Source organism: Chelonoidis abingdonii, chromosome 10, assembly GCF_003597395.2.
Source record: "Chelonoidis abingdonii isolate Lonesome George chromosome 10, CheloAbing_2.0, whole genome shotgun sequence".
Taxonomy (NCBI): domain Eukaryota; kingdom Metazoa; phylum Chordata; order Testudines; family Testudinidae; genus Chelonoidis; species Chelonoidis abingdonii.
Window position 1 is genome coordinate 6,725,101 of NC_133778.1, and position 23,556 is coordinate 6,748,656.

At 48.0% G+C, this 23,556-nt stretch overlaps 1 protein-coding gene across 1 annotated transcript in view; it reads left to right on the top strand.

Moving 5' to 3' along the window:
- The window catches only part of COL6A1 (collagen type VI alpha 1 chain), a 68,795-nt gene that overhangs the window by 37,649 nt on the left and 7,590 nt on the right, over positions 1 to 23,556 (top strand). The window contains exons 21-30 of the mRNA XM_032769467.2: positions 9,289 to 9,351; positions 10,110 to 10,172; positions 12,648 to 12,698; positions 12,793 to 12,828; positions 13,715 to 13,777; positions 16,381 to 16,446; positions 18,793 to 18,828; positions 19,302 to 19,338; positions 21,465 to 21,473; positions 22,395 to 22,528. Of these exons, the coding sequence (XP_032625358.1) occupies positions 9,289 to 9,351; positions 10,110 to 10,172; positions 12,648 to 12,698; positions 12,793 to 12,828; positions 13,715 to 13,777; positions 16,381 to 16,446; positions 18,793 to 18,828; positions 19,302 to 19,338; positions 21,465 to 21,473; positions 22,395 to 22,528 (558 nt within the window). The remainder of the gene's footprint in view (positions 1 to 9,288; positions 9,352 to 10,109; positions 10,173 to 12,647; positions 12,699 to 12,792; positions 12,829 to 13,714; positions 13,778 to 16,380; positions 16,447 to 18,792; positions 18,829 to 19,301; positions 19,339 to 21,464; positions 21,474 to 22,394; positions 22,529 to 23,556) is intronic.

The following is a 23,556-nucleotide window of genomic DNA, read 5'->3' on the forward strand; positions in this document are numbered from 1 at the left end:
CTGTCAGAAGAGCAGGCATGTTCTAACCTCAGATCTGAGTTCTTCCCAGACAGGACACTTGCTGAGTATCCTGGTCAGGTCTAGCTAAAATAGATATAGCGTTCCAGTAAGATTTCAAAAGCAGTTGCGCTCTAAGAGGTTTTTCCATAAGCTAGGGGAAAATGCTTTTGATCAGCCAAATAGAAAATAAATGTATAATTGGTATTGGCAAGGGAAGGAGCTCGGCAAACAGTATTTTTCAAGGCTTGTTATCTGCGAGTTCTGGCTCTTGGAACGTGTTTCTCTTGGCTGAATGTAGGGGTCCTGCTAATCCTTGAGTCTCCTTCACTTTCTTTATGTCTGCGAGAGAATCTAGAGGTCAGTATATTCTTGCTTTGATCTCTTTGGAAGCGCTGGTGTTACCTTCTGTGTGTGTGTGTGTGTGTCTGTGTGTAATGCCCATGTTACACAGTGTACACACACACACACACACACACACACAGAGAGTAGGTGGATGGGAGTTACTGAGATCTGCTGCGTACAGAAACCTAAATGCACTCCAGGCACTGTACCAAGTCTGTAGAAATGGCATGGACAGTACAAGCCAAGAATATATTGGTCAGGACTCCAGGCACCATAAAACAGGACAGTTTTCTGTCTCCACTACCACCATCATCCCAGCTTTCCTTGTTTTCAGGTTTATTGTAGTAGATAGGAATAAGGTAGCATCCCTTTAAATGGTCTGTGAGCCTTCTAGTGGTACTCACTGTGTTCTGTGTCTTACAAGTTCTCAGAACCCAGCCAGAGCAGCCACGTATACATAGCTAGGCCTTGCGTGTCTGTGTCTGTTCGGTAAACACAGTTATTTGGATCCAGCTGTACCCCTGTGGTTTCTTCATGTTATTTTTGTCATGCAAGGAGCAAAAGACCAACAATCAGAGATGAAGATGGGATACCAGATGACAGCATGGAGCCTATCTCTACGACTGTTACATTGAGAAGACAACAAATGAAATGTTGCATGGATTCCCCGTCAAGGGGGAGGAGTAAAACTTTAAATGGAGCTGGATACAGCACCTGCTCTCTCTAATTTCACAGCAGGATTATCAGAGACCACTGAGTAGGATGAAGTTGCAGAAAACCTCAGTTCTACTAATATCTCACAGGGGAAATCCCTGGGCATTATTGCAGTGAAGGGAATACGTGACTGGAAACAACGCATTGCAGACTCTGTGTTTGGGAAGCAAGGAAGTCCTGTGCTACGTGGTAAAGAATGGCTGGGAGAGATTCAGGTGGACTGGCAAAGCCTAACATTTCTGCAGGTTTACAACAAAAAAACCCTCCAGGCCCAAACTAAAATGAGCAGAGCTTTTGGACAAGGCTGCTGATGTCTTTCAGGATGGTATCAAAACCTTAAAACATGTGAAAGCAAAAACTGAGCATTAAGAGGAGGAAGTTTCTGCATTTTGCAAAGCTTGGCCAGGACCCTTTGCAATCTGGCCAGAGGCAGAGACTGAACTGCAGCACTTACAGGATGCTGGGATTATATCCAAAGTGAACTGAAGGAGAGGAGCGCCTCTGTCATGGCAGTGGTGAAAAGAATGGCGCTGCGCATGTCTGTGGTGATTTCAAGGTTTCTAGTGAGGCTGGATGAGCGAGAACTTAGAGCAAACAAGGAGAAATGTGAATTCAACTGTGTTTTGAAGCCAAGCCATTGAGAAAGAGATCAGAGGCTGAAGCCTCCGAATGTGTCACAATGACATTCCTTTCCAGTGATGGCCCGTCATTTCCAGAGGTTCTTGCCTGACAAGTGACAGAGTTACAGCCTTCAAACTGCCTGTCACACAAGGGACAGAGATGGAGGATGTCCACACAGCATTGCCAAGGCTTCGAGTGAGCCCAAGAAAGGGCTCTTACCCACTAATGTGTAGCTTTGCCTATGATCCTTCCCCACGTGACATAGGAGCAGTAATGTCCCATTGTGGAAGATCAGATTGAAAGACCTATTGCCTTTGCTTACCTCAGCAGAACATACCTATGGTCAAATTGATGGAGAAGCTCTGAGCTGTCTGTGGAGTTAAAGTTTTACCACTCTCCGTCTGGAAACAATTACTCTAGTTACAGATCTTCACCTTTTAACCCAAAGAGCAGTCCCAGCACTGAGGTGATATTCTTGGGTGCTTGCTGTTACAATATTGAGTTCAGAAGTGCCAACCACCACATGAATGCAGACTGCTTGTCATGCTGGCCCATGGAAGAGGCAGATAAGGATACCAAATGGAACAAGAGACAGACAATATGCTCTATGGGGCACAAATTGAACAAATGCCACAGTACAACATGAATTACTCCAGGTCATCTATGGGACAGATGTGCATGATTACAGTAGATGTTCGTTCTAAATGAATTGAAACATTCTGTATGAATTCAACTAGTTCAGTGCAGATGCCAAGAGCATGCAGACTCGTGTTTCTCAGAAGGGTGTTCCGGAACGGATTGTAAGAGACAGTGGGATCCAATTCACATCTGAAGAGACCCAACTCTTTGTCAAAAGAAAGGCTATCAAACATCAGTTGTGTTCCATCCTTCCACAAGTGAACTAGCAGAAAGATTTATTCAGACATATCGGACGTGTCACAAGCTGATTTTATAGGCAAAGCTGCATTATAGTGAGCAAGGGCCATTTCAGGGGGTATGAACTTCTTGGCCTTATTCAAAGAGTTGGCGCCCTGTATGGACCAACACTATTCCTATCCATTGTGTGCATTGTGTGACAGTTTGTTTAGAGGATGTAACTTTGCTGCTATGTTAGGAATGCAGCCCACATACTACAAATCAGACACCGGCCATGTTGCTCAGGAGACATCCTTTAAGGTCTCGCCAGGACGTGCTAAAGCCTGATATCAGTCGGGACATTTGTAAGGAACTGTGTGATCAAATGGCCACAAATAGTCATATGCAGCTGCGTAATTTTCATGTGGGAGAGAAAGTCTTAGTAAGACATGCCTCAGATAATTGGTGGGATCCGGGAGTGATTGCATCACAGACTGGTCCCTCTGGGGGCTTTCAACTAACCCCATGTCAACTCAGGACGAGATGCGGAGATAAAATTTCTATACACCATCAACGACAACTTCTTGGAGCAGCAAGTCCTGGAACTCACGAGGGGAGAGGCAATTCTTGATCTAGTCCTAAGTGGAGCACAGGGTCTGGTCCAAGAGGTGAATATAACCGAACCGCTTGGCAATAGCACCCATAATGTAATTAAATATAACATCCTTCAGCAGAGGAGGGCTACCAAAACAGCCCACCACAGCGGTGTTTAACTTCCAAAAGGGGAACTACACACAAATGAGGAAGCTGTTTAAATGGAAATGAAAAGGAACAGTCACAAGAGTGAAATGCCTGCAAGTTGCATGGACACTTGTTAAAAACACCATAATAAAAGCTCAAATTAAATGTGCACCCCAATTTTTTTAAAAAAAGAGTAAGAGGACCAAAAAAATGCCACCATGACTAAACAACAGAGTAAAAGAGGTGGTAAGAGGCAAAAAGATGTCCTTTAAAAATTGGAATTCAAATCATTCTGAGGAAAATAGAAAGGAGCATAAATTCTGGCAAGTCAACTATAAAAGTACAATTAGGCAGGCCAAAAAAGAAGTTGAAAAGCAACTAGCAAAAGACTCAAAAAACCAAAAACTAATTAAGTCCGTGAGAATCGGGAAGCCGGCCAAACAATCAGTGGTGCCGCTGGGCGATAGAGTTGCTCAAGGAGCACTCCAGGAAGATAAGGCTGTTGTGAGGAAACAAAATGAATTCTTGGTGTATCCCAAGTGCAGCGTGCTTCAGCAGCAGCCATGGGAGCGACAAACTGCAGACTACAAACTGCAGCATGTTGAAAGAACGTCCTGGTTCTGCCAGGATGTACCCTCTGCCCTCCCAGCAGGACGTCTCAGCACTGACTGAGCTGGGAGCCTGAGTTTGGCAAGCTGGCAGGAGGCTGCTGGGCTGGAATCCTGGTTGGTTTCCTTACAGAATAAAGCCTTGTTGCTGACGGTTTGTCTGAGTGGGTCTGGCCTGAGGTGACACACAGACATACAACGCAGAGTACACAGAGGAACCTCAGGCCCAGTGTCCTAGTATTGTGTAAAAAGCCCCAAGGCTGACTTACCCTGGTTTGAACAACCTTAGAGTGGGCCAGTGAACAGGATGGGGGAGGCGGTGTTACATTTGCATCAGTCTTCACTGCAGGGGATATGAGGGAGATTCCCATGCCTGAGCCATTCTCTTTAGGTGACAAATCTGAGGAATTGTCCCAGATTGAGGTGTCATTAGATGAGGTTTTGGAACAAATTGATAAACTGAACAGTAACAAGTCACCAGGACCAGATGGTATCTAGAGCCTGGGCTGCTGACGAGCCACAAACCAATGGCCCCAGGGCTTCCAGGTTCCTGTCACCTAACCTGACAGGCTGGAGGGGTTCTGGGTGCGCTGGAAGCCCTGAACCATGGAACCCCCAGGCCACCTGGCAATGGAGAGTATAAAGTGGAACAGTTCCAGTAGGAGAGACTGACAAGCCCATTTCATAGAATAGCTTATAGCGTGATGGTTAAAACACTCACGTGGAGACCCAGGCTCCTGTTTAGAACCAGCCGGAACCAGTCTTCTGCAGCTGAGAGACATACCCTAACCACGTGGCTATTCCAGGAGGACAGGCGTGCCTGACCAGAACGTCCATCCTGCCTTTCGCCAATGCTACCTACCTCTCACTGCACGTCTGTGGGCAGGTATTATCTGGCCTTAGAGAGGTCTCAGCTGAGCAATTTCCAGAGTAGCAGCCATGTTAGTCTGTATCTGTAAAAAGAACAGGAGTACTTGTGGCACCTTAGAGACTAACAAATTTATCTGAGCATAAGCTTTCGTGGGCTACAGCCCACTTCATCGGATGCATAGACTGGAACATCTAAGAAGAGTATATATATACACACAGAGAAGATGCCACTCCAGCTCTAAGAGGCTAATTAATTAAGATGACCTATTATCAGCAGGAAAAAAAACTTCTGTAGTGGTAATCAAGATGGTCAATTACAAAGGTTGTCAAGAGGTGTAAGGATCATTATCATAAGGAAATAGATTCAAGTATTTGAATCTATTTCCTCGGCTGAGTCAGTACACTACTTGAATCTATTTCCTTACAATAATGATCCTTACACCTCTTGTCAATCTTCCTGATTCTTATGGACTTAATTGACCATCTTGATTATCACTACAAAAGTATTTTTTCTTGCTGATAACAGGTCATCTTAATTAATTAGCCTCTTAGAGCTGGTATGGCATCTTCTCTGTGTGTATATATAGATTCTTCTTATATGTTTCTGTCTATGCATCTGATAAAGTGGGCTGTAGCCCACGAAAGCTTATGTTCATATAAATTTGTTGTTCTCTAAGGTGCAACAAGTGCACCTGTTCTTTTTAGCTGAGCAATGTGACACTCCTCATCAGAGCCTGGGTGTGCTGCCTTTGCTCAGTTGGAGACTGAAAGGGTTTGGACTGTGACCTCCATCAAAGAAGTGCAAAGCAAGACCACTCATCTACTGCACTGGCCAGCAGGCCCAGCTAGCTCCATGTGATCTAGCCTGTGGAATTCCACTTAGCCCAGCAGTGCAGAGCAGTGGGTCATCAAAATCATTATCCAATTTCCTGGCAACAGTGTCTTTGTAACTTGTTCTGTTTATTGCTAAGCGACATTCTTCTTTCAAAACCTTTAAAAGCACGCTGAGAAATTTATTTCCACTGGAACCTCTCTCTTCCACCGTTTGCCTCTCGCCATCTTTGCCAATGGTGCCACCCCTGAGAGCATTAGCTGAGTCTATGTCAGGTTGGCTCAGCCCGGAGCTTGTGACTACAGTGGTTCAAGGCCAAACGCTGATTGCTCGTGGCTGTTCCCAGGATTCACGTCAAGGATGTTCAGAGGGCATGGCCTGTGCCTGGATGGAATCCTTGACTAGTTAAGGCTGCAGTCTCAGCCTCCCATTTCAGCTCTTGTGCACACTGCTGGGGGCTGCCTGGTGAAATCCCTGCCCCTTTAAGTTGAGACTGTGCCTCGTCCAAGCCTCAGAGTGTGGGCAATACCAACTCTTCCAAACTCCAACACACTGTTTCCATTTCACCATCTGCCCCCAGCACTTTGCTGGCATAACTTTGTCACCCCAGCTGGCGCCATACACCAACCCCCCGAGCCCAGCAACAGAGAAGGGGCTATGCAGTAGCCCTCTCTGTCAAGACAAAGTTCATGTCATACGCACGGTGTGACACACAACACCTGCCCAAGAGGGCTAGAGAGCTTGGTTAAATCCCCAGCCCCGGCTCTTTCCTGAGCTCTTATGCCTGAGCATCTCAGCTGGGATTCACAAATGTGTTTAGGTGCATCATATCTTTGTGAGTCCCACCCCTTATCAGAAGCGGCGCCAGGATTTCTGGAGCCCTAGGCAGAATTCGGGGGGCAGCATTTTGTGCGCATCCCACGGGGCACGCGGGAGCTTCCGGTTCCGCTGCTGTCGCGCCGCTGAAGAGGGACCCTCCGCTGAAATGCTGCAGGCGACAGCGGCAGTCATTGAGCTGCTCAATTGCCTGACACTGTTTTCCGCGGCACGTCGGCAGAAGGTCCTTCTTAGGCGGCGGGACGGGAACAGAACCGGAAGCTCCTGTGCGTCCCATGGGGAGTGCACAAAATGCCAACCCCCGAATCCTGGTGCCCTAGGCGACCGCCTAGGATCGCCTAATGGAAGCGCTGGCCTGCCCCTTGTGTGTCCAGCATGATGCCGTTGTGCACACCAGGCAGAGCTTTCAGGAGAGAAAGGCCACTTGCTCCCTTTTCATAAAACCTTTTCTCTAAGGCTTAGCTTATTATTGTAATTGTGGGCATGGGGGCAAGGGGTGTACATGGCTGAGTGTTTCTGGCCCTACTCCTGCAGGCTGGTCATAGTGTCCCATGCACATGCTGGCGATGGCGCTGATTCACGCTGGGAAAGCTTGTCCCTTTCAATGCAGATGGGCCATTTCACACAGCAGCTGGGAAAGCAGCTCACTTTGTGCAGTGTGTTTTGGCGACCTGGTGATTTGAGCTTGGTTGTGAACAATGGAAGGGTCTTTCCACGGAAAGCAGTGACCAACTTGCACATGAAGTAGCAGAGGAGTCTAGCATGCAGTTAGCCTCTTCCACTCCATTCATCTGAGTGACAGGGGAGAGGGAGCATGTTTGGGAAAGGCTTGCTTGCTAATTGAGCAGGTTACTTTTGGGGCCCACAGGAAGAGAGCTGGGTGCAGTTGCTCACAGATTTACCATAGCAGGTGGTTTACAATAGGACTGTGAGAGATGCCAGGCTGATACCTCTAGAGACTGGATGTCTCAGACAGAGCAGTGAGGATCCTGTTAAGATCCTTCAGGAGTCTTACTGAGTAGGATGCTGGTTCATCCTCTCTGCTCTATGAAGTGCTTGGCCTCTCTCTGCCAGCCACAGAGCTCATTGCATTGAACCGGACTGAGACCAACGACTCAGTCCAGACTTAGTGGTCACCATTGCTTCGGCAGCATTGTCTGACAATGACAGTATAGGGGTCGCAGAGTCACTGCATTCATCATGCTCCCTAGAGCAGGACATAACGGTGAGATCAGTCGGCAATGTAGGCCTTTGAAAGATGACTCTCCTAGGGCACTATACAGCTGTGAGATGGGAACAAAGCTATGATCACTACATATTATCTACAGACCTAAGGGCGAAAGACTCGATTCCTCATCTCAGCTTTTACCTTACTGCGTCATTGGAGCACCACTGATCTGCTACAACGAGGAACTTGGCTGCTGCAGTTTCAGGCAATGGAATCTGCTGCAGGTTGCTGGGCAAGGATGTGGCAGCCCAGCTGCAAAGAGGAAAGGACAGTGCTTGTGCAGTAGTGCAAGAACAAACACACATAAACTGGCCATCAACAATTTAGGCTTGAAATTAGGTGAAGGTTTCTAACCACCAGAGGAGTGAAGTTCTGGAACAGCCTCTGAAGGGGAGCAGTGGGGGCAAAAAAGGTAACTGGTTTCAAGACTGGGCTTGATACGATGATGGAGTAGATGGTGTGATGAGATGCCTACAATGGCATATAGCTGATCTGCGACTGCTAGTAGCAAAATATCCCCAGTGGCTGGTGATGGGACACTAGATGGGGAGGGCTGAGTTACTACAGAGAATTCTTTCCCAGGTGTTTGGCTGGCAGGTTTTGCCCACATGCTCAGGGTCTAACTGATGGCCATATTTGAGGTCGGAAGGAATTTTACCACAGGTCAGATTGGCAGAGACCCTGGGTCGGGGGTGGGGTGGGGAGATTTCACCTTCCTCTGCAGCATGTGGCATAGGATCACTTGTAGGTTTAAACAAGTGTAAATGGTGAATTCTCTGTAACTTAAAATCTTTAAATCGTGATTTGAGGACATCTGTAACTCAGCCAGAGGTTTGGGGTCTGTTACAGGAGTGGGTGGGTGAGGCTCTGTTGCCTGCGATATGCCGAAGGTCAAACGAGATGATGGCAATGGTCCCTTCTGGCCTTAAGATCTATGAGTCTAAGAGACACAACACGTAATCATGTGTATTATGTATGTTATCAAAGCCTGCATGGAAGAATGGTTTTGCTGCCAGCTGAAAGGAATTAGAGGCCACACTTAATATTAAGGTTCCATATATAATGGGGGTATAAGCTTGTTACTGACAGGAGTAGTGTGTGTTATAGATAGCTAGATTCAGAGATTCCAAGATCTAAAGGCACCATTGTGATCATCCAGTCTGACCACCTGTATGTATAAATGGAAACCTTAAAATAAACTGTGATGAGCTGAGCATGACCCATTAATGTGTAGTGGGTTCATCAGGGACCAGCCCTCACCCTGTGGGTCATGAAATGAAGAAATATTCCCCACCCTGGTGAGCTAAATTTGGACATGAATTGAAGCACCAAAAGTCTTTCAAGCATGACGTTTGGGAATGAGTCACTTGGCAGAATCTGGGCTGCCAGCCACGACATCTGTGACTGTGCAGTACTCAGCATTTCTGTCTTGCTGGATGCTCAGAATCCAAGGTGAGGTTTGTGATGTGGTGCCCAGGGTCCATCCTGTAGCAGGATAGCGGGGAATCACGTTTCTGCACAGGCCCTGTGCACAATGCATGGGAGACGGGTTTGTGCTCCTCTGGGCAATGTCTCCAGAGGAACGTAACCAGCCAGACAGGGAAAAAATGAAACTCTCAGTTCTCTTTTTACTTTCACAGGGTGCGGTTGGTCCGATTGGATCCAAGGGGTACAGAGGAGACGAAGGACCCATGGGACCTGAGGTTAGTGTTCTTTATCATTGCCTTCAAGGAAGGAATGGCTGTGTGATATATAAACCAGAGAGCGGTGATCAAAAAAGGCTCCCTCGTGCCTCCCAATGGACAGGGTGCCTAGCCTTGCAGATCTTGGAAAACCATGCGGCGCCCTTATAAACAGGAGCAGGGAAGCTGGTTTTCCAAGACACACAGTAATTCACGTCCATGATGGGATGGTAGGATTTAAACGCTTCTTCTTCAGTGTGGACCCACAGATCTCTAGGGCCAGTTTTCTGAGCAGAGCTGGTAGACAGTATAGCTACTCAGCAAGAGATTTTTATTAACAGCAGCCTGTCTACTCTCTTTGATTTCTGCAATAAGAACATTCCAGAATGTAGAGGAGGGCCCTCTTAGGACACTAGTCTAACCTGACAAGCCTGGGTTGGCTCATTCCCTACAATGCACCTTGTGGGCTTTGTCTGGTCCTACTCCGGGATGGATCACCTGACAGGCCTGCACCACTGCCCTGAGGAAAAGGGGGAACTGAAACAATGGCAAAGGTGCACAGTTTACTCCCCGTGCTGTCCACAAGTAAACAACTTCACCTGGAATATAGCAATGTTCCCATTTGTATTCTTCAGAGCATCGGGGTTCTCATAAGGTAGGAAGTGAGGGATCAAAATGTCACAGGAAAATGAATGCAGCTGGTTTGCCTTTGAAGGGATCATTTGCTGTGCATTAAGGTCCTTTACAATATGCTTGACCATTTCACCGTCTCCCTTCAGGGCCCCAAAGGATCCCCTGGAGCCATTGGATTGCCTGGAGACCCTGGCTTGATGGGTGAAAGGGTGAGTGGTATTTCACAGTGGAATATGACAGATGAAAAGTGGCTTACAACTGGTCGTGCTCAGCAAGAGGAAGCCCTCCCACACCCCGCCCTTGGCTTACACAGCAGAACTGCAGAGGGCTGTGCAGGAGTCCCCACTGGTCACACACATACACAGGGCTGATCCTCAGCTGGTGAAAATCAGCATCGTTTCATTGACTTAGCTGGAGATAGGCTGAGTTACACCCACTGGGGATCTGGGCTATTCATGCCAATGGCGCTAGGTCTGATTGACACCCGCTGGGGGTCTGGCCCATGCAGTAGAGCCACAGAATGGGAGACGTAGCTGACAGGTTAAACCCATTCTGGAGTCTGGCTCCAGCTGTGCTGTATGGTATGTTGGGATGCTGGGGGAGAGGGATCCAAACATAACATCTGCCAGCAGGGCTGGGCAGAGAGACTCTAGCGGGCCAGCGTACACACTTGAGTTTACTTTGTTCTAAAATACATTCAGGCCCCAAAAGAGATCAGTCTGGAACCCACCACTCTCAAGTCACCCTCAGCTGTTTGTAATATGTGTCCCTTGGTACCAAATGCACTTAGGATTATGGACTGGCTCCCCAGCGGGTGTGCTCCATTCATGTCAATGGTGTTACACTGATTTCCACCAGCTGACGATCTCCAAATGGGTCCCCATTCTTCTCACATTTCGTATTCATTTTGTATTGTGGATTCATTCATTGTCCTACCAATGGTTGGAACAAGTGGTGAGCTGGAGCCAGGTTCCACCAGTTCCCAAGAACCGGTTGCTAAAATTAGACCTCCGTGGAGAACCGGTTGTTAAAGGGCCAGGAGGTGGGCAAAGAACTCCAGTCCGTGGACTGGGCCATCCTGTTGCTCCCAGGATTCCCCACTTTCCCCCTCCCCTGCTTCCCCCGAGCTGCACGGTGGCCAGCTGCCGGCACCAGCTGGGCAGCTCAGCTGAGCTCGGGAGGAGTCCTGCTGCCACTTTTTGAGCAGCCAGCAAGGTGTGTGTGTGTGGGGCGGGGGCTGCTGCAAGCTCCAGGGCTGGCTGGAGGGGAGGGGGCAAGTGCGGCAATTTGCCTCAGGCCCTGCAGGGGCCCCCGGCCCCATGAGTATGTCTCCCCCAACCCCGGCTCCTCTCCTGCTCCCCCCACTTAAATCAGAACTTTTTATAGGGAACCAGTTGTTAAGATTTTGGCAGCTCATCACTGGTTGGAACGGAATCCATTTTTCTCCACAGAGAAGTTCAGAATATTCTGTCTGTGAAATGCTGTAAACCTATGTTATCGTTTGGGTCTGCTTCTGTGGGTTTAGTTTGTATAGAAAAGAAATGAGCCATTACAAGCACAGCCTCTGGTCCAAGAGGCAGGCAGCATTTCCCGTCAGTAGCTCAGCCACAAAACTCTCCTTTCTTCTCTGATCTCTTCTCTTCTGAACTTTTCCCATCCCACTTCTCTGGCGTACATAGAACTGAAACCAGCACACCTGTTACTTATTGTGTGAGCCACTGCACACGACTAGCTTGCAGCCTTCAGCTGGAGTTCCCAAAAGGATTTCTACTGCACATGTCACTGCACTGCAATGGAGGTTCATTGAAGTAACAAGACTCATCCAATCCAGAGGAGAAAAAACAATCCATCTGGCCTACACATTTTCTGGTGGAAGTAGGATTAATTGTATGTCTATCATACTGTCACTAGCCAGCCCTTTGAAAAGAGTCCTTGCACTATGGTCTCCCGCTCTGCAGGCTGGAAGAGTTATGCCTTGAATACACATTTCGGTAGAGGACCCAGAGGTCTAAAATATTAGTCTTCTTTTACAGCTGCTGGTTCCTCTATTGGGGTGTGTATATATAAAGCATGTGTATTGGTGTCTTGGCTGCATCCTCCTTCCAACGGCCAAATCCCTTACGCCTGATCTCTGAAAGGTCCCTATAACAGTAAAACTCCAGAGGAGGAAAAGGAGATCTTCGTGCCTTTCCCACCTGCCACACCCTGCTGCTGCTCTCCCTTTTACTTCTTACTTCAGAAATAAAGAGCAGGCATTCCTGCAGCAGTCACCTTTTACAAAACACAAGCTGTGAACATGGTGATTGTAATGGGTTCATTGTAGTTGTGGACAAGACTTAAGCACTTCCAGTTAGAAGTGGCCACTAAAGCTTGTGATTCATATGCCTGATGACAATGGTTACAGGGGGGAAACCAGCAGGACGTATTGATAGTTGGCCCATCATTGAGGACTTTCACCTTATTCATCATGACTGTGTCTCTGGAGAAGGCCAGGAGGAATGTTGTAGGGTTCTGGCCTGCGAGTGTCCCATCCCAGGGAGAAGTTATGAGCTCTGTTGAATAGGAGAGTGTGTGGACACTATGCTGTGGGTGAATGGCTGCCTGCTAGAGAAAGTGTGACATGCAGATAAGTGAATTAATTGGTTTGGTTTTGACACCTCACTTATCTTTGCTCTTCCCACTAGGGAGCGGATGGCATTCCAGGAAATGGCACAGATGGTTTCCCAGGCTTCCCAGTGAGTTTTGTTTGTTACACAGAAAATGGTTACACAATAATTAACATTATTTCTATTCCTCTGATTTAACATACTGTTTTCCCTTCCCTCTCAGGGCTATCCAGGCAACAGAGGAAATCCTGGTATTAATGTAAGTCTGCCTCCATCTCCCCTACAGGGTAATGTAACACAAAACTGCCTGAGCAAAGCATCCTGGTTATAGCCCCTAGCATTGTTCACAACTAGCCACTTGGCACCGGAGCCTGTTGGCTGACCATGCTCTGAAATGGGCTTCCCACCGCTGGCTGGCCAGCCCTGCTCATCCCGAAGTCCATGTTTCCAAAAGGTTAGGACGTCCCCTGCTACCCCCGGACCTGTGCTGTGTGGGTATCTTTAGCTATAGATATGCTCTGTATGGATTTCCCTTTCTGGTGCAACTCATAATAACATGGAGAGGGGGTCGCAAAAGCTGATGGAACTGCTGGTGCGTGTTACAAGGTTACCTCCGTAAGGGCTGTATGGTAACTCATGTCAAGAAAGTGGGTATTCATTGACTAATCATCCACACCAACTCACTCATCAGTTAGCTGGATACAAGCTGTACAGTGCACACTTCAGGATCTGGTTCGTTCAGAGACTTGGGGCTGGTTCTGCAGTGCACAGGAATCTCTCTGTAGCCAGTGAAAGCTTCCCAGACCATGTTCTCCACCCACTGAGGACTCTGTAATGTGGTTCAGAGCAAGGATTGCTGCTACAGCTGGCGAAGTGGGTATTCACCCACGAAAGCTTATGCTCCAATATGTCTGTTAGTCTATAAGGTGCCATAGGACTCTTTGTTGCTTTATGCCAAGAAAGAAGGTCTCCATCTTGATGACACACGTTTATTGTAACTCAGCATCAAGGAATAGAGACCAGCTGTGACTCCTCAGGGATGTCTGCTCTCGTAGCTTGTTCTCACACTCACTGTAGGCTAGGGAGGACGCTTGTTATTTAATACGTGGCTTTTAATTCGCAGTGTTATTGGTGTCATTTTTCAGGGCACTAGAGGCTATCCCGGTCCCAAGGGCGATGAAGGAGAAGCAGGAGACCCTGGGGAAGATGTGAGTGCAGAATGAGCCTGATAGCTCTTTCTTTTTAAAGCTGAATTGTTTCCCCCATGCAGAGGAATCCAGAGGTTTTGCTCTGGTTCTAAACTATTGGTGCAGCCTATTGCTCTGCTGTAAAGCGTCCCAATCTGAGGAGTGCCTTTTGCCCATGTGTAAATATCCTGTTCTAGGGTGTATGGGGGAGGATGGCAGGGAGGTAATAGCTCAGATCTGTTTGATTTGTTTTCCATAACAGCAACACTGTCAATGCAGCCTGGAATCCTGGTGTCAGGCATTCCTCTTTAGTTCGATTCCCTGGAGCAAAGGACAGATACCATGGGGCTCTGGAGCTGATGCCAATGGTGTGCATGGAGGACAGGCTTGGCTAGCCATACACTGAGTGCTCTGTGACCCAGCAGCAGGTAGAGTCCTGCTCTCTCTGCTGGGCAATGGCTGGGAACATTGCCGTGTGGTCTAAGTCCTCAGTGCAAGTGGAACTTTTCCAAGCACTTGTGAGTGAAGAACCGTGAAGCAGTACGAACCCCCCATAACCCACAGCTGCTGCCTGTCCAGCCATTCATAGCAAAGCCATTACCCATATCCTGGCTAGAACATCCACAAGAAAGTTCATCAGGTGGAGATAAGCTTCTTCCATGGCCCATTGTGTTTGCTGATGTACCATCAACGTGACTAGGCCAGTTGTTCTGAACCAGAAGTACACGTACCTCTGAGGATACACAGAGATATTCTAGGGGAGCACATCAGCTCATCTAGATATTTGCCTAGTATTACAACAGGCTACATGAAAAGCGCTAGCACAGCCAGTACAAACTCACATTTTATACAGTGACTTGTTTATACTGCTCTACATACACTGTGCACTGAAACGTAAGTACAGTAGTGGTTATATTCCAATGATTTGTTTTATAATTCTATGGTAAGAATGAGAGAGTAGCAATTGTTCAGGAACAGTGTGCTGGGACACTTCTGCATTGTTATGTCTGATTTTGTCAGCAGGTCGTTTTTAAGTGACATGAAAGCAGGTGGTACACAGGACAAATCAGGCTCCTGAAAGGGGTACAGCCATCTGGAAAGGTTGAGAGCCGGGGGTCAGAGGGAGAAGCTGAAGGTAGCTATCCCTTGGGCTGCTAGACTATCAGGAGCCCCAGCAGAAATTGAAATTCAGCCATCAGGAGCAAGCTGGACATGGCAGGGGGGTTTATGGATTCAGAGGCCAGTGAGAAGGTTGGTTTGTGACAAGCTCCACATGCCCAGTCAGCACAATCTGGGGCCCCTTGGGAGCTCATCTTGGCATCCCCAAGCCAGAGATTAGAAAGCACTGGAGGTGAAAGCACCAATGCTGGCTGCATGCCAGCAGGGTGCTCAGCCCAGGAGCTCAGCAACAGCCAGGCAACCCCTCTCCCAAGGGCCCCTTCGCTCCCAGCTGTGGCCAGGACAGAGAAAGCAGATTGTGCTTCATTTTCATTTGCTTTTCCATCTCTAAGGACAAGCTTCAGAAAGCAGCCTGGCCAGAAAGAAAATGTCAAGGCTGAGAGAGCAGAGCCTTCACCCTGGCTGTGGCCACCATTTCTATGCGAGTGTTTGAGAGGAACCCCTCCAAGGCCCAGAGGACACATGCAAATCATTTCAAAATACACACACAGTTCCATCTGGCCTGCTGACCGTATCGGACTTGCCAGATTTACTAGGAGACTTCCTAAAGCCAGGACAGGTGTCTCCCATGGATCTGCCATCTCATGACTTGTTTTTCACTGTGGAAGTTATCAAGTAGCTTTAATCCTACTGCCATGGGCCTTTGGTGCTACAGTTTAGTTTGGTTATAAATCTCATCTCTCATGAATCAATATCTTTGCAATTTCAAATTGCACTGGGCTAAACACTGGTGAGGATTGGTGCAGCTGCTGTCAGTCAGACTCATTTGGGGGCAATGTGCTTTTGCAGATTCGACTTCCATAGTTTGGTTGATCTAGTGTAGTCAGAGATTAAGCTGGAAAAGCTGCGGAGCCAGTCCTGCACCCCTTCCTCATTCAAGTAACCTCACTGTCTTCACTGGGGCTGCTCACACAAGGATTACTCTTGGCACCAAAAGATACAGGCACTGGCCCTAATTCGTTCATGCTCCTGTTGGTATAACTTGAAGTTTGCCATGTTGATGTTAGTCTATTCTACATTTTATAGCAGCAAATAGTAACTGACAGGGACACAACTTGTGTCACCGATGTGCTTAAATCTACTAGTGTCAGTACGCTCCCATGCCAGTAAAGAGGCATCCTGACAATAACATGCTGGCCTTTGGAAATGGGCTCCAGCAGCCATAGTTTGGCCATTGGTTTTAAAAAAAACACTGCAGACTCGGAGCTTTTGCAGTGATCTTTTGGTGTATTTCTTAGTTGGCATCACATATCACGTAATTGAAATAATAATGCTGCGTGTCGGATAATGGAAAGTACTCTATAAAATGCTAAGAGCATGGGTGATGTGTGAGGCCAAAGTCAGTCGTAGCTCCCGAAGTCCAGCAAACAATCCCTGTAATCCAGCAGAGCTGACAATGCCACTGCAGTCCCATCCCTCAGTAACAGCTCGTTCTTTTCTTCCAGAATCTCTTCCGTGGTTCTGAAGGTCCTAGAGGGCCCAAGGGTTACCGAGGACCTGAAGGCTCCCCGGTAAGTAACCCAGCTCTGTGAAAGAGTTTGTATTGAAAAGCACAGCAGACTGGAGGGGACAGAGCACCGAGGAGCTAGGGCCACTGGGAGCTTTCTGATCTACTCTTCTGACCTGCTTGTGGTGAACTGCAGGCCAGTCTGACAGAGATCGTTGTGTCCAGTTTTGATCCTGGTTGTCAGCTCCTGAAGCCCTGGGCAGTGACAGAGCTGTATGAACTCTATAACAGACATTCAAATCGGCGCAATTGTTTGTGTCCCAAATTGTGATGAAATATTGAAATATCAAAATTTTTCACAAAACAAACTTCTGAAAAATGTTGATTCAGAACTATCTAAACATTTCTTTCCAGCATTAAAGAGTCCTGTGGCACCTTATAGACTAACAGACGTATTGGAGCATGAGCTTTCGTGGGTGAATACCCACTTCGTCGGATGCATCCACGAAAGCTCATGCTCCAATACGTCTGTTAGTCTATAAGGTGCCACAGGACTCTTTGCTGCTTTTACAGATCCAGACTAACACAGCTACCCCTCTGATACTTTCCAGCATTGTGGATCAAAACAAACCATTGAGACATTCCCAAAATAGAAACATTTTGTTTCAATTTGGAAACTGACTAGAAACACTTCAGTGCAACCTTAAACCAAGTTTCACCATTTTTGCGCATTGCCTCATGGGAATTGTTGTTTGGGAGCCTGATGCCTCCATTATCCCCTATGGGCTATTCCCCTGGTTGTACAACTCCCATGATGCACCCACAGTTATGCAATTCCAATGAGACACCACACAGTTTAGTCACTGGAGAGTCTGCATTGCCTCATAAGAGATGTCCTCCTGTGAGCCCCACCCTTTGGAAAGAATAGGGGCTCGAAATACAACTCCCAGGAGGCAATACACCCCAATAAGAAATTTAGTTTAATGTTGAACGGGCTCAAAATGAAATGCTTTGGGTCAGGTCAGCAAAATGAAATGTTCAATTTGGGTTCAACTTATCAGAAACAAAATAGTTTGTTACATTACTTGCAACAGAAAATCAGTGTTTTTTGGCGAAGTTGAAATTTTCTCATAGAACATTTCAGTGAAGCAGAAACTACATTTTCCCTCAGAGAAAACCATCCCGGTGGAAAATTGCCACCCAGCATTAACTATATGTTGTGCATGAATTCTACCATGTTGCTGCACTGACAGATCACAGCTGGGCCACTGTTATACCTCATATGTCCAAACACATCCAGTTCAGTTTTCCACTCCTCATGTGCCTATGGCAATCTCACACTGACTCTGATGGGTAAAATAAATGTCTCCTTTTCCTCTGGGCAAGCAAAGTCTCTGCTGAAGAGGAGAATTCAGATGGAGGCCAGTGAAGATGGACTATAGATCATTGCCTGAATTAGCCAATGCTATAATGCAGACCAGGCCTTCACTAGGGCATCTGAGCCCAGCTGATAAATACAGCCTGTGGGAGGGTGACTAGAGCTGAGGGCCCAACTCCTCACTGCCCTGCCCTCCTGGGAAAATGAGCAAAACTCTCCCAAAGCTGAATGCTGGTGTTTGTGCCCTGGCGCCTGTGGAGCCCCAGCACTGATGGAGCCTAGAGGTGGATTTTTATAGTGAGATAAAAAATGCCCCGAATGTCTTCTTGCTGCAAGGTCCTGAGTGGAGCCCAGGCTCCTGCAGTGTGTCCCGTGAGGTGGCATGGGGAGGTCAGCACTTTACCCCTGCAAGGGGCTGATTTGCATAGCCTTGTCTGTACTGTGTTTGTACAACAGGAGAGGTAATTCCCATTGGTGTTCTCACAGGAGCCCAGCCCTTGGGCAGGGAAGGCTAGCCAGTGACCTGCCCTGGGGTAGCAGGAGGGGCTGCTACTGCTCAGTGGTCAGGCTCTGGCCACTGGCAGAATGGTAACATCTGACTCGGAAGCATGCCCAGCCCTAGCTGTCCCCTGGCTTTGATGTCAGGAGGAGACAGAGGGTGCCATGGCTCTGACAGAGACGGAGGGGATATTCCCTTCTCCGCAGAAGCACCACTATTTTTAGCAGCGCGTTTCTGGCCTCATCTGGCGAACGTGGATAAAGGCTGGTGCATGGAAGCTGGGAGCTGCCACATTACGCAGCTGGAGTGGTTTGGGAAAATGCTTCTGATGATTTACCTTATGGCTTGGCTCCATGGGCCTGCTCAGACAGGCAGATGGACCTGCTCAAAGCTCAGCTCCAGCAGCTGAGTCCTGGAAGTGACGCTACTTTTCCAGACTCTGCTCTGTGTTGCTTAACAGCAGATAGTCTGGAGATAACTGCAGACAACTCTGGCTCCTCTCTCATCTATCTTTTCACTGCTTTGTTTGACAGGGACGTCCCGGACCCCCCGGGCCTCCAGGACCAGATGTGAGTGACACCGATTGTGTGCACTGTTTGCTTTCCCGCCTCTGTCTTTCAGCTGCCCTGTGCTATGGCTTGAGGGGAACAATATTCCTTTAGAAGGTTCTTAGACAGCAGCATGTGCAGGGCAAGTCCCCAGTAGGGCTGTATAAACTTCAGGGTGTAGCTAGAAGGAGGCCAAACCCAGTTGTGTCTTCCTCCCTGCAGGCCCTTCCAGTAATTCCAATCCCTCTTTTCTACCAGTTGGAAACCCTGTGTTTTGTTGGGACCCAGCAGTTCACATAGCTGTAAGGGCCTGAGTTTCCTCCCACGGAGGAGGACACAACAAGCATATACCTCACCCCCTAGAATCACTATGGGTTCCATGAAATATGCCCATAGTAATAGAATTGGCAGGCTTTGACTGTGATTTCACAGAGATTAATGAATTTTTAGTACACTAATGAGGCCCTTCTGCATTTCTTTTCCTTTCTTTCCAGGAATGTGAAATTTTAGACATCATAATGAAAATGTGCTGTGAGTATCCCCCTCCTGGTTGCTTTGGGAAGGCAGGCAGCCTGCCAAGCCAGCTAGCCACCTGCAAGCTCTTGATCTGGGACTGGCTACTGGGTAGTGACCTGCCAGACAAGCTCACGCGATGACCGGTGTTGCTGCAGGAAAACCCCTGTGGAAAAAGAGAAACTTTTAAAACAGATTCTTGCCTGATATTTTTTCCACAGGTGAAAACCTGAGCAAAGCCCAGGGAAGCATGGCACTTGCCCTGCTCCTGAGGGGCTGTGCTGCACCATGAGGCCATGCTGCCCATCCTAGTGCACTGCAGAGCACAGCTCTGTTCCCCTGGGGTTGAAGGGAGCATGGGGCCAGTGTGTCTGTCTCTGGCTGCAGTTCAGAAGCCCTCCCCTGAGTAGGGGCAGTGGCTGCAGAAACTCTGACAGCCTGTGTGCTGCAACAGTAGAGCTTAAAGCCCATTTACTCAGTGCAGTTCAGCTTGGAACCACTCCTATGCCCAAAGCAGACTAAGAACTACTCCAGGATGGCAGGTCAGCCATCCTGGTGTGCCAGCCAGTCCTCTGACAGCACTAGGATGTGAGGGCCCTGCTTTTAGTCTCTCATCCTCCACCCATTAGGGTCGAGTGAAATGGCATGGGTGGAAAACCTAGGCTTCGCTACCTTGTCAAGGAGTCACCCACAGTGATACCAGCTTCTGCCACTTTTCACCCACAATGAACAATGGGACTCGTCACTGCAGAAGGGTCAGAGAGGGGAAGCAGGCACCATTCCCATCCAACATGCCAACTGACTGAGGGTTTGACAACTCAGTCCTCTGGAGGTCTAACCTATCTGCAGCTGGGAGAGCATCTGAAAATGCAGGCCCTCCATAAGGCAAGCCCTGTGCCACCCAGGCTGTCAGGGCTTGATTTTTAATGCCTCGTGTGCAAAGGCATGTGTAATTTACCACTTTCGCAACTGCATGTGCAAATCAGGTAGTTGGTGGTGGCCAGTGCGACACATGCAACTACCTGAATTGCACGTGCAAACACTGAATTTGTGCGTGCTGCTAGGAACTGCACATATAAATTATGTGCACATCTGTGCATGTATTTTTGAATGCAGTCTTGCATCTGACTTTGAAAATCAAGCCCTTAATATTTTTCATTAAAAAATGGAATTTAACGTCTCTAACTGTGACCATCAGGGAGAATGAGGCTGTTTGCCCTGTATGCAATGCTCAGTTACCTGGGCAGCAGGGGATTTGCAGTACACCTCTACCTTCATATAACGCTGTCCTCAGGAGTCAAAAAATCTTACTGCATTATAGATGAAATCACGTTACATTGAACTTGCTTTGATCCACCGGAGTGCGCAGCCCCGCCCCCCTGGAGCACTGCTTTACCGCGTTATAGCCGAATCCATGTTATCGGGTCGCATTATATCGGGATAGAGGTGGATTTGGGGAGCTGAGTTTGCTTTCTGCACTCTGAAATTCCTTAATCTTTCTGGGTTTAAGTAATAAATCACTGTATCTAGGAAAGGAACTTGGCCAAGGAAATTGTTTCAAACCTTCTGATCCCTAGTGCAGCCAAACCTGCAGAATGTGCTAAGAGAAGCTATCTACAGTGTTTGGGAAAGTTTTCAGTGCATGGCGACTGCATGGTGTTTTTTAAATTTGAACTAACATTCCCCAGCCTGTATTTAGCACAGGTAAGCAGGATTCCATGTACAGTCTATTCTAAAACCTCCTCTTCTGTTTAGAAAATGATTGGCCAGTCCACTGAATTGCAGACGTGTGTTTGGGTACTCCCTGAAAGATTCTGTTTTGGTATCATCTGGTAGTAATATATTCTCCACACATATTCCCTAAGGCTCGTCAATCTTTTCATTAAAACCCCTCTTGTCTAGCTGGTGCTGAGGCCTGATGCTGAACGTGCACGTTCTGAACCTAGGAGATGTTTTTAAATGTACCAAATGTGAGGGAAGCCTCCTTGAATGGAGACATTGTAATTTTGCTGTGTCCTTGTGTACATCACTCAAGCTGTGATATTTCATGGCAGCTCTTGCAGTTGTGCTGCCTGAGTTACTGTGTGGAAGAACGTTAAGTTCACTCTGCTTTACCATTCTCTCTCTCTCTCCCTTTCTTCCAGCTTGCTGCGGTGAGTGTCACTTTACAAACTCTTTGGGAATAGTTCCTGGTTCTTTTGCTCATTTCCATCCCACCTCCTTCCTGTTCCAGTACCCGAAGCCACAGTAACTAGCCAAGCAATTCAATCTGGTCCTGCTGAAAGAGCTCCGAGAACACAGCCTCAGAACCAAGCAGGAATCGTAGCAGGGAAAGCTTGAGGGCCTCCAGCACTCGCAATAAGGAGTCCAGAGTGCATCTGGCTGTATCTCGAGAAGATAACTGTCCGGATGACCCACAGCCAGCAGTGCTCTGGGAGACCTTTCCCATCATTTCTGTACTGAAAGAGACAGCAGTTGTACATGTTGTAAATCCAGATCTGCTGCTTCCTCCCCTCCACTCCCAGGGATGAGGGAGTTGCCATTTTGCTTCTCTTTACAATGTCTTGATGGTGTGGTTTAGGAACCCAAAGGCACGGGGGTGGAGGGGAGCTGAGAAAAATTGTTTTCCAGAGGTGGAGCTTCCCCATCAAACCCAGATGGCCCAGTCAATCTGTAGCCTGGAGGAGAGCTAGCTGAATCAGACACACAACCTACACCTCTGTCTCTTCTGAGCTGAGTAGCTGGAAGAAATGAGAATTGTAAGGGATGTGGTCAGTGCAGTTTGGGCTCTTTGAAATGTTGCCTATGTGTTTAATAAGCTGGATAGAACATTTAAAGGTCAGGAGAGACCTTGAGGAAATCAAAAGGAATAACTGGCTAACTAAAGCTCCAATCCTACGTGTGGTGATTTTTCTGCTTGCTTTTGGGCTACATCTTCTTTGTTGGCAAAGCGAGCACATCACTATGGACTGACACCAGCTGTCACTCCACGGGCTCGTGCAAGCTGCACTATGCTGTGTCAAAGCAGCCGGGCTGTCTAACACACATCCCTCTGGGTCTATGCTTTGCTGCAGAGTGTAAATGCGGCCCCGTCGATGTGCTTTTCGTGTTGGACAGCTCGGAGAGTATTGGCCTGCAGAACTTCCAGATCGCCAAGGATTTCATCATTAAAGTCATTGACAGGCTGAGCAAAGATGAGCGTGTGAAGGTGAGTTTTCAAGGTGACGTGTACTGTGTGCACAGCGGTAGGTACAAATCTCCCTCCCACACAGAATGGATGGACTGAGCCACCTCACACAGTGCAAACACACACACCAGGCAAACACTCCTCACTTGTATGCTAACACCATAAGGCTCAGTTGGTAAATAACGTGTAACTACAGGGGTCTCCTTCCCAGCTGAGCAGAGCGGCAGCGGAAGCTCCTAATACAACATACCAATCCTGCAGTCACCAGAACCCTTTGCCATGGGCTTGTCTTCTTTGCCTCAGAATAGCCAATTCTTAGGGGACGTGTTCTGAGGAACGCTCTCTGGGTGACTGGATTAGATGAACGGGCAAATCCATTTCAGCTCCCGTTGAGTCTACAAAGCTCCCTGGTTAATGCACTTGTGTCCGAGATGTTCAAACATGGGTTAATGCCGTTGAGCTCCTAAGCCCGCTTGTGTATGTCCTGGTAAGTGCCGGGGCAGTGCCTGGGAGAGGAGCATGGGAAGAGCGCTGCTGTGCTCAGGCCACTCTCAGCCACCACCATGGCCTCTAGGAGTGTGTGGCAGCCGAGTGGATGCAAAAACACTGTCCAAAGCTGCTCTAAGTCATGCTAAGGTTAAGGGGAGCACGAAGGTGGTTTAATGCCCTTCCCGGCCACCTCCACCTGTTCGTACACTGAGTCCAGCTGGAACAAAACAGAGAAGGATAGGAGAGGAGATGCCATTGCTGAGTATAGGCCTGGACTTGTGACAGCGAGCCCTCTCCTCCCCAGAAGCAGGGGATGGGCCTGGAAGTGGGACCCTCCCTCTACTCATTTTGGGTCAGTGATGATGTGTAGGGGCTTTTTTAGCAGGCCAGAGCCACAGCATCTTTAGGCACCACAGGCACAAAATAGGGTCTTTCTGAGCTGCCTGTGGGCCCCGGGATGCATTACCCTCTTGCTAACATGTGGTTGACAATGTTTGTCACAGATCCACAGAGTCTGGTCCATGTCCCAGCCTGTAACCTGTCCCTTGGTAGTGACCTGT